Here is a 10592-nt window from a genome sequence, read left to right as displayed (position 1 = left end):
CGCATGCTCAGATACAATTCGCCGTCGAATTCGCCGCTCAATTCGCTTCGTGAAAATCGCCCCACCAATACTATCCTCCTCTCAGAGGAACATAGAATCCCAGGGGCGATTTTTTCTCAAAAAATGCTCCGAAAGAAAAGAACGACGGTTCTAAAGAATTTTCTACGCCTTCAGGCGTGGAAATTCAACTATATTTTAAATACATCTTTATTCAAATCAAATGTTGCTTCGTAATGATAATACAAAAAAACATTCTCTGCTTCAAGCCGATATAACCAGAAACAACGACTTTTTGAAAATGAAGATTTACTAGTGAGTTTAGAATAGTTGAATCTTAACAACATAACTGACCTAACCTAACCGTAACTGACAACCTACGGAATTAAGACTCAAAGCTGATGACTAGTAAAAGGAGACTTGAAAAAAGTACATGAAACATATCAGATTGCCCAAATAAAAGCAGTTGAGTCAACGACAATGATATTGATTGCATACTTAGAGCTAGTAATGTAGCATTTTTTGCCAAACCAAATACATCAACTTGTGTTGTCGTTGTTACAAACTTACTGTAATATATTTTACAAACCATAACTTATTTTACCGCCAAAAAGAATACCAAATGTTTCTATTCAGGAGATAGCAACTTTTTGTCCAAGGAAAGTAATTGTTCATAAAGAGGTTGTCTCTACAGTTGTAAAGTGCGTATACTTTCGTGTACATGATCTTTTGCGTGGTCTGTTTATTACATATTGTTGTTCGGTTTAGTAACCCCTTAAGACTCTAAGTGTTCGAAACAAAGAGAGTAGATTCTCTACATGACAGAAAAAGTCGTTCAAATAATGGAGGTGTTCGAACATAGACGTGCTTAAATAATGGAAGTGTTCAAATAAAAGAGGTGTTCGAACATAGACGTGCTTAAATAATGGAAGTGTTCAAATAAAAGAGGTGTTCGAACAATAGAGATGTTCGAACAATACAGGTTTTCGAATAACAGAGGTATTCGAACAACAAAGGTATTCGAATAATAAAGGTGTTTAACTAATAGAGGTGCTAGAACAATAGAGGCGCTCGAATAGTAGAGGTGTTCGAATAACAGAGGTGTTCGAATAATAGAGGTGTCCGAATAACAGAGGTGTTCGAATAATAGAGGTGTCCGAATAACAGAGGTGTTCGAATAATAGAGGTGTCCGAATAACAGAGGTGTTCAATAAATAGAGGTGTCCGAATAACAGAGGTGTTCAATAAATAGAGGTGTCCGAATAACAGAGGTGTTCGAATAATAGCACAGGTGGTCGACTAATAGTGGTGTTCGACGAGATGTCCGAATAGTAGAGGTGTTCGAATAATAGAGGTTTTCAAATGATAGAGGTACTCGAATAACAGAGGTGTTCGAATAATAGAGGTGTTCAAATAATAGAGGTGTTCGAATAAAGGAGGTTTCAGAATAATAGAGCTTACGGAAAGTTACATATGAGACTTTTAAAAAGTGTGTTTTTGACATATTTTTTTCTTTAGCTAGCGTTCGGCTGTATGCTATAGCTATGATCACGTTTAACAACTACAATTCTGTTCTACAACTTTAAGGATCATTAAGAGAAAAACAAAAATTATAAAATAATCGTGAACGTGTGCAAAAGAAATTTAAATAAATAAATATAATGGAGAGCTCATTACGTTCTTGTTAGGAGGTAGCTTCTCCTTTATATCACAAGACTTCCCTTTATTTCGAATGTATAATTATGTGCCTCTTTGTAAACAGTATAAAAAAGTCATTAAAATTAGCGAGGCAATCACACTCCATCATATGGTCTCCTACGGCAGTGTCTTGTTGCTTCGCAACACGTTTTTCGGTGAGAGCTGAGATACCTATATGTTCGGACACCCTCACTTTCAGATGTCGTTTGGTTTTACCAACATAAGTAGCATTGCATCTACTACACGAAAATTTATAAATGACACTAGGGGCGAGTGTTAGGTATTTGATCCTTGAACCTGAAAAGTGTTCCCAACTTAAGACTTAAAAACTACACAAAGATGACAGAAAGGCAACGACTTGGAAAAAAATTTGACTAAGCAAGTACAGGCCTGTAGCAAAACACGGTAAATACGGTAGAACAACTAAGATATCCTTTTTATGAACCGCGCCAACAATTTGTTTCTTACACAAGTGTATCCTATTTAAAAAGCTGTGAATACAAGAATCAATGAAATTACTAGGATATCCATTCCTTAACAATAAATACTTCAAAGTATTAACCTCGACATAAAATTTGGAAAAGTCCAATACTAAGGAAAAACATCTAAACAATAAGGTAAAAACCAAGACATACTTGTAAGTAGTAGAGATGAAGCTAGTGAAAACACCACTAAAAGTGGGTTTGCGGTACAAAGAAGTGACAAAATTACCATTCTCCTAACTTACTAAAACATCCAAAAATGCAAGGCTTCTCTCTTTTTTTTCACAAGTAAACTTCATGTTGGGGTGTTTAGTATTCATAAAGTCCTTAAGTTCATTACAATGATCCAAAGAATTGAACAATAGAAAAATATCATCTACAAAACGTTGGTAATATAAAAATTTAAATTGTGTAGGACAGACTGATCGCCATTGTTTCATATAAAAATAGAGAAAAATATTGGCCAATGTGGGTCCAAGTGGTGAACCCATGGCGACATCATCAGTCTGGCTATTATATTCACTATCAAACAAAAAAAATATCTCTTTGGTGGCAAGTATAAGCAAAGCACGAAAATCATCCTTATGCATACCATCAACAATATCATCGTGTATACAGCCGAAAGTTAGTTAAAGAAAACAATATTGCAAAAACACACTTTGTAATTGTTAATGGACATATATAACTCACATTACTATATAAGACATTGTTAAGTAATTTTCATAATGGCAGGAAAATTATTAAGATAAGTGACATGATAGGACGAGATTGGCTAAAAGCGTTCGAAATATTTATTATGCATAACTTCGAAATAATTACAAGCGCTTTGCCTTGGGAACAAATATGTTTTTTTCATCTAAACAACAACAACAACAACAACAACAACAACAACAACATGATACATGATGCATAAACACTGGCAACAAAATAATAGGAATCTAATAAACAGTCGTTAGCCCGTGGAAAAATCCACGGGGTCGCCCGTCCTTTAAATTTACCCGTCGCAACAAAGTGGATAAAATATATCGCATTCGATATTCGTGTTTCCGTAGCACGATTAGCGAACTCAGCGGGGTGTCCGCGCAGAGACAGACAGACGACGGCTATTATTATAGAGACTAGTCGTAAGCCCGTGGAAAAATCCACGGGGTCGCCCGTCGCGTTCGCTCGTCCTTTAAATTAACCCGTCGCAACAAAGTGGATAAAAGTATATCGCATTTGATATTCGTGCGCATTATAAAAATTTCGTGTTTCCGTTACGGGACGCCGCTTTCGCAGAAACACAGACAGACGACAGCTATTTTTAAAGAGATAGCCGGAAAAACTGGCGTTGAAACGCCGGGGTAAGCCACAGGTCAAGGTGTGATCCGGTGTTAAACCCTCTGTGGAGCGCTTAATAAGAGCCGTGAACTGTGGAGCGCTTTAGTACAGGTATACAGTATGTCGTAAATTAAGTGAAGCGCACCATTATAGTGTTGCGAATGTCAAATATTTTTAAAAAAATAACTATCCCACAACAAAAGCTGAAATAAAAACACAGTTTACAAACCGTTTTTACTCCATCATAACAAAAACAATCGGTCAATATTATTTTATTTTGCAGAATAAGTCTCTGCGTAAATTCAAAATTATTTGTTCAACCAGGTTGAACGCCTAGTACAGGCAAACAGCTTTGAAAACACCGATGGAACAATTAATGGTAGTCGTAAACTATTGCACACGATCAGGTGAAGCACTTTAGTACTGGTATACAGTATGTCGTAAATCAAGTGAAGCGCATACACCATTATAGTGTTGCGACTATTTTTTCAAAAAATAACTTTCCCGCAACGTTAGATGAAATAAAAACAGAGCTAAAACCGTTGTTACCCCATCAGAGCAACAACAGTCGGTCAATTATTCCTGTGAAAGTAAAAAGATTAATTGTGACACCGAGCTGACCGCTTACTTAGGCGTATCGGGATAATACACTGTTGAAAAAACTTTATCGCAGAATCTGTTTAAATAAAAACAAACAGGAAACAGTCCATTGTTAAAACCGGGCTGAGCAGTTAGTCCGGGTAAACCGTGTTGCACAACCGTACCGGCATGATTACCGAGAAAGTTTAAAACTTAATTATCACAGTAGGCTGACCCTTTGGTACATGCGAACAACGTTGCAGAAGGAAGTCTGTTGTTAACACTGGGCTAAGCGCTTAGTACAGTTGAATATAGTTGAACAGGCATATAGGCGTAATACCCTTTTCCAAAAAAACTTCATTGCAACTATGGCTGAAATAAAAACACAGGGAACAGCCTGTTGTTACCTGTTCAGTTAAAACATTTGCTCAACCATTTTATTTGCAGAAAAAGTGTTTGGGAAAATAATAAAAGACACAGCCTCAACATAAAAATAAATGTTGGCTAGGATAAAAATCTCTTACACCAAACAGAATAGCAATAAGTGAGGCTCTAGCTAGCTAGCTAATCTTCGTTCCTAGCCAAACATCCCAAAACTGGTGCGTGTAAGATTTGTACGCGGCTAAAAAACGTGACAATATATTTATCGTAAAATTGAAAACAAACAGAAAACAAATATTACAAATATATAAAGCTTTTAGAAGATAAAAAAGTAAAATAGGCCTACAAACCTCACACACTGACCATACACACGACCGTTACCAAAATCAAAATGACCTTCGTTCCGCGAAGATCTTGGATTCTTTCTGGTCGCGAAAATCTTTTTTCTTTAAAGAATTGGGCGTCGTGATTGGTATACTACGCGCAAGCGGTCAAAACAAAGTCGGTAAAAATATATCGCATTTGATATTGGTGCGCATTTTAAAAATTTCGTGTTTCCGTTACGGGACACGGCTTTCGCGGACACACAGACAGACAGACAGACGACGGCTATTATTAAAGAAATATATACTTTAGAGTAAAGTGGCAGTATGTTTGGGAAATATTTACAGCTATATTCTTATCTTAGCTTTACTCACCAACGCCTTATATACAAAACCTGATTAATTTCATGTTTTATCCACCAAAACGTTTAAATTAAAGATATAGCGTTATTGTCTTGAAAATAAGGTTTAAATTTAATTAAAATGTTCTTAAAATGTTTTTTCATTTTTAGTGCTTGTATTTCGTAAAGAATTGTATTGTAATAATCAACGACTGCCAATCGATTTTTTAACTTTTTCTAGTGGCATATTTGTCAAAAAATTTGGACGATTTTAAGTGCTGATTCAGAATGCATTTGCCGGGGTAAATTCTTTATTCAGGTTGTTATGTTTATACTGCGTAAGGAGATTTAGATGTTATTCTTTTTTTAAAAGTGGTACCAAAATATGCTTAATTCTCCGGCACTAGAGGCGCTCGAATTATAGGGAGGCGAGTTAGAGGGTCTGATGTGTATTACATAGCTAAAATAAGCAGCAACAGAGTTCCTAAATTTAACTGTTTTCGAAGACAACAATGAATCACCACTACCCTGATATCTATTGAAAACTAACATTTTGATGAATCAAGCTACAGTATGACATCATGCAAGAAATGAACCCTATTCATACTGGGCCATGGACTATAAGAATATGTACTTGAGTTTAATCAATATTTAGATTAGAAATATTATAGCAAGCTTTATACGTCTTTAAGTTTCTTAGCATATGCACAGATGTTAAGCAAAACATTAAAATACACGTCTGATTATTTTCTTTAAAAGTTCACCCTCCTTTAAAATTTCTAATTTCTAGAATTCAAGAAGTATAGGTAATACGAAATTATTTATATGTTTATTATTTTGCACTGATCTTAATGCTACTCAAGTCATTGCACTTTTTATACTCAAGTAATAGACGTAGGGGATGATCAGTCACGACCATATGGCCACTACGATTAAGACAATGGGGTTTTTTGTTGTCAATCTTTAATGTGCTAACCTTTCGACAAATAAATATCTGGAAGAAGTTGTTTCGTAGACGATTGGAAGAGCAATTTGTGTGACATTTTGCCATGCAAAGTCTCCCAGCTAGTTATCTAGTAATACAAATTTATTTTATTTCCTTTCTCACAAACAGTTTATTAGTTCTTTCTTTATAATTTTAATAACTTTTAAAATAGCTAGAACTCTTTTACTTGTGGCGCGTAGATTAGTTGTTATAGCTCTCGTACTGTCTGCGGGAGACCGGGGTTCGATTCCTGTTGACGGCGATTCAACATGGGCGAGTGAATGTTACCATAGCTCCGGGTTAACCCAAACCATGTGAGGGAAATTGGGGAGATAGCACACTGTGTGGGCTGTTGGATGTTGCTAGGAGTTGTCTAGTAGACAATGGGAAGGGAGGCAATTTTATCACTGCGAAAGTCCAGCATACGATTTTACAAAGCCTAATTCAATTTTAACATGAATAAACCAATAAAAACTGTAGAGATGATCTCGAGATTTACTTTGTATATATATATATTAGATATATATTATATCTCTAAGAACAACGCTATGCTAAAGTAATGTAACGCTTTTGGTAACTTCCGTACCATAAATTTGTACCTTCCTGGTACAAAAGTTTAAGAACCTTATATGGCAGGAAACTGTTACTGCTTAAGTATGTGCGGATTAATGTTGAGGTAGAAAAAATATCAGACAAAGTCCAAAGGTTAAGATAGTTTCCATGGTTTTATAATTAGCTGTGATTTATTTCATTATTTTATGACAATTCTGCGTAATCTTTCAAATTTTATTTTGATTTCATTCAAAGCATCAACTGCCAAAAATATACTATATTATTTTGTACTATTATTGTAGGATAACAAAAGAAAATAGCCTTTAATCCAGATATATACTGTGTTTTTGAAGTTTTTAAAATACTGTAACCTCTGAATGGGTTTGTTTTGATGTTTACCATGGTAAAGAGAATTAAATTAGTTGAGTTTTAAATGTCCGTGTTAAAAAAAGAAAAGGAACGTGACTAAGGAAAATGGTTCATATTTGGAACCGTTGAGTAGGCCAACTCACACTTTTTCTAAAAAAAGGGAAATTATCCATGACGACCTAGGACATAGGCCTTATGGCAGCCCAAGTGTGAGGTACCACATTGAACGTCTATATTGTTAAAAACAACAAAATATATTCTTAGGCGTCGTTAAGAGTTAATCAATTCCCCTATTCACATTGTGAGATTGAAAAGATGAAAGGAATAATGTTATCACAGCAATGTTTACGTGTAGCCATTGGTTGAATTTTCTTATTGACAACATATTGCCGATACTTTGTGTGTGGGTACACATTTTCGCTTGCGTAGGTATTTTTTTTTCTGTCTTTTTACATTATTAATTTCGCTTTCGTATCCAACTCCACAGTTTTCTTTAGCAATATAGTACAAAAGATACGCATTCTGTCTATGAAGTTTCTGTTGTGACAGAGCGTAGGCGATTCTTTAATCTTATTAAGGGAGAAATTATAAAAATAAAAGACACTCGCTTCTATACTTTAGTTGTATTTTGACAAAGCTCTGATACAAATCAGTTGGCAATCAAGTTATTCAATCATGGTAAGTCATAATCGATTTAAATCGTTCGTTTTTGCTTTAAGTTACGACTGTTTTCTTAAACGTAAAAACTTTAATAGAACATAACCTGTACAAATTACACTTGACATTTGTGTAAAAACTGTGTTTCTCTTTATTGTAGAGAATTCAGTTGGTGATTTTATTTTTTATTCTTTGGGTAGCATTGTCTGGCGGTAAGAAAACAAAAAGAACAGTGAAGATACCCGCTTTAAAAAAACTCGTCAGACAGGTAAAGGAAGCCAAGAATATCATCAGGACATGGAATGCGGTAAAAAGAATTTTGCTTAGGCCACCAATAGTGAAGTTCAGTAAAGCTACCCAGTTTAAAGTATGTGCAAGACCATACTCAAAAGAGGAAGAAATTAAAAGAAATGAATTGAAAGCCTTGATTGATAAAAACAGACAGAGTTATATTAGAAATAAACAACAATGTCCAGGTAGAGATTTTCTTTGTTATAAATTTAATTTATCATTCACACTATATTTCCTTCGCTTCTTGAATATAAATCATCTTATGAGGGTGGTGTGTGTGTGTGTGTGTGGGGGGGGGGGGGGGGAGGAGTTAATGCGTGTGATATTTACACTTCATTTATCTTCTACACAGTCTCTCAGAAAAAACGCGACTTGCAAGATGTACAAAATCAATTTTCCAGTATTCCTGGAACACAGGTTACAGAGCTGTTCTGCAACGAAAGAAGAGCAGTACAAAGTAATACACTGAATATGTGCAATGAATGTGCTTACAGAATCACACTTCCACCGTCGTAAGTGTTACTCTTGTTACTTTTGTAGTACTTAAAGATAAAACTGTTCCTTACCTTTGATTGGCTCATGATATGTCAATTGAGATACTTTTTGTAATCGTAGATACTTTCCTCGCCATCACTTTCATTACACATGTGACGAAAATGGCGACCATTCCTGTTTTTTCGGAGAAGGTACGTGCATCAAAAATGTCGAAACAAAGACGTTAAAGCACGATTTAAATGAAGTTGGTCTTGGAAATATAAACCAGTGGGTGGATCGTGCTGTTGCATTTACTGGATCGTGCTCCTGTCAAATAATCCAAAACAGTGTCTTTGACGCATTGGTGTAATTTCTTGGTTCAGCCTGGTTTTTATAAGCATGACACTATTGACTTAAAGTGACATGTACAAAAACATGCACAGAAACAAATGCACGTATTATAAAACTTTATGTGAGGTAGCAAATAATTCAGAACAGTTCATGGAACACCATAAAAAGAGCTCTTAAAATCCTTAGTTATTATGTTCTTATTTTAGTCACCCAACTTGTAGTTAGCTAATAAAAAAAACAAAAAAAAAATACTCGGAAATCTACCTCTGCGAAAAGCAGCTACAATCGTTAGCTCACACATAAACAACGAGAAATTATGATATAGACTCGTCTTCTGACCGTGGGAAACCCACAGGAATCAATACAGAGATATCTTGTGATACCAAAACATGGGTAAAATACCTTAGAAAGGAAGAGGGTGGGTGGGTGGGGGTTAAGGGTTAGAAAGTGGTGTGCCAAAACTTAAAAAAGAAAATAATTAAAAAAAAAAAACACGAAAAAAGCGTAAAACGGATTTAGCTGGACGGGGTAATAACGGGCTGCTTTCTGTGTTTCCATTTACAGCGCCGTTGCAATAAGGTTTTTCCAAACAGGGTATTATGCTTGCGTGCACTGATGTAAGCACTTCACACGGGTGGGCGACATGGATTACCTTTACTAAACACTTATTCAAATGTCACTCACAATTAATTAATTTCACTGGAACTTATTCCGCAATTTAATAAAAAAATGTTTGACTGTTTTTAATATGACGGGTTAGGCTACATTTCCCACAACTTTCAGCTAAAGTTGTGGGAAATTTATATTTTGAAAAATACATTTAAAAAAGGCTGGGTTGGATTTCCGACATACCATACTTTTGTACTACAGCACTCCATCTGGTTGCGCGACACAGTTTACCCGCACTTACGCGCTTAACGTCGGGAAAGCTTTCTCACTGTAAGCGCTCCACTGGATTTGTGTCACACCGTAATTGTGCACTAAAAGTCAGACCTAGTTTTGTGAAACGGTTTACCTGCACTTAAGTTTGGCGTTCACCACCGATCAAACCTTTACTTGTCATTCAACCCGGCGCTTCGACACCGAGTCGCCGCTCCAGCTTAAAAAATAACTTCACATGAGAGTTTAAAAATTATTCAAAAGCGCTTTGTAAAAAGAAGCAATTTAACAAATCCGTGTGAAGTGCTTACAATAGCATTGCACCCAAAATAATTTTCTTTTTAAAAAACAATCTGAGAACTTCGTTTTAGATAATGCTGCAGTGAGAGCTCGATGTTTTTCACAGGAAGAATGATAACAAGAAGAAAAGACATTATAATGAGAAAATCATCAATGTTGAATTTGAATTGTTAACACCGCTTGTTAACTCGCCGCAATCGATTTAAATGTCAACAGTGAATAAACATTGTGGCGTCAACTGTTAGTGCTAACTTGTTATGCTTCCACGATTAACCTCCATGTTTTGAATGGTGTTTAATAATTTTTTAGAGTATATTGTCATTTTTATAATGTTGAAATTGTTTTCAGATATTATTACATAGATTCAGCAATCAATTTTATTTTGTGAAAGTTTTAGGGAAATTTGCAACATTACCTGTCTATCTATAGCTGTTCAACTTCACTTGAAAAAATGGTTATAGCCCGGGTCTACCCAGTTTAGCTAAAATAGCAACATAGAAATTTGTTTTGTGGAAATTCAATCTTACCTCATTTGGCTAACACAGTGACACCGTAGTTTTATTTTGCGAAATAAAGTTTTGTGAGAATTCAAAAGTTATCACAAGTTTAACCA

At 35.4% G+C, this 10592-nt stretch overlaps 1 protein-coding gene across 1 annotated transcript; it reads left to right on the top strand.

Annotated features, from left to right (window-relative positions):
- The first annotated feature begins 7546 nt into the window (after positions 1 to 7546).
- On the top strand, positions 7547 to 10350 carry LOC130646324 (uncharacterized). The gene is made up of 4 exons (XM_057452496.1): positions 7547 to 7705; positions 7845 to 8160; positions 8328 to 8487; positions 8591 to 10350. The coding sequence occupies exons 1-4, from the start codon at positions 7703 to 7705 to the stop codon at positions 8817 to 8819; spliced, it is 708 nt and encodes a 235-aa protein (XP_057308479.1). The 5' UTR covers positions 7547 to 7702; the 3' UTR covers positions 8820 to 10350.
- Positions 10351 to 10592: the final 242 nt, after the last annotated feature.

This window comes from Hydractinia symbiolongicarpus, chromosome 5 (assembly GCF_029227915.1).
Source record: "Hydractinia symbiolongicarpus strain clone_291-10 chromosome 5, HSymV2.1, whole genome shotgun sequence".
Classification (NCBI taxonomy): Eukaryota; Metazoa; Cnidaria; class Hydrozoa; order Anthoathecata; family Hydractiniidae; genus Hydractinia; species Hydractinia symbiolongicarpus.
The sequence above is the reverse complement of the archived record's forward strand: the minus strand, read 5'-3'. Positions and strand labels throughout refer to the sequence as shown.

What these genes read in the sequence shown, in the direction of transcription:
- LOC130646324 (XM_057452496.1), top strand. An exon ending in AAATAAACAACAATGTCCAG is followed by an intron (nt 8,161 to 8,327) that starts GTAGAGATTTTC and finishes TCTTCTACACAG; the next exon opens with TCTCTCAGAAAAAACGCGAC. An exon ending in AGAATCACACTTCCACCGTC is followed by an intron (nt 8,488 to 8,590) that starts GTAAGTGTTACT and finishes TTGTAATCGTAG; the next exon opens with ATACTTTCCTCGCCATCACT.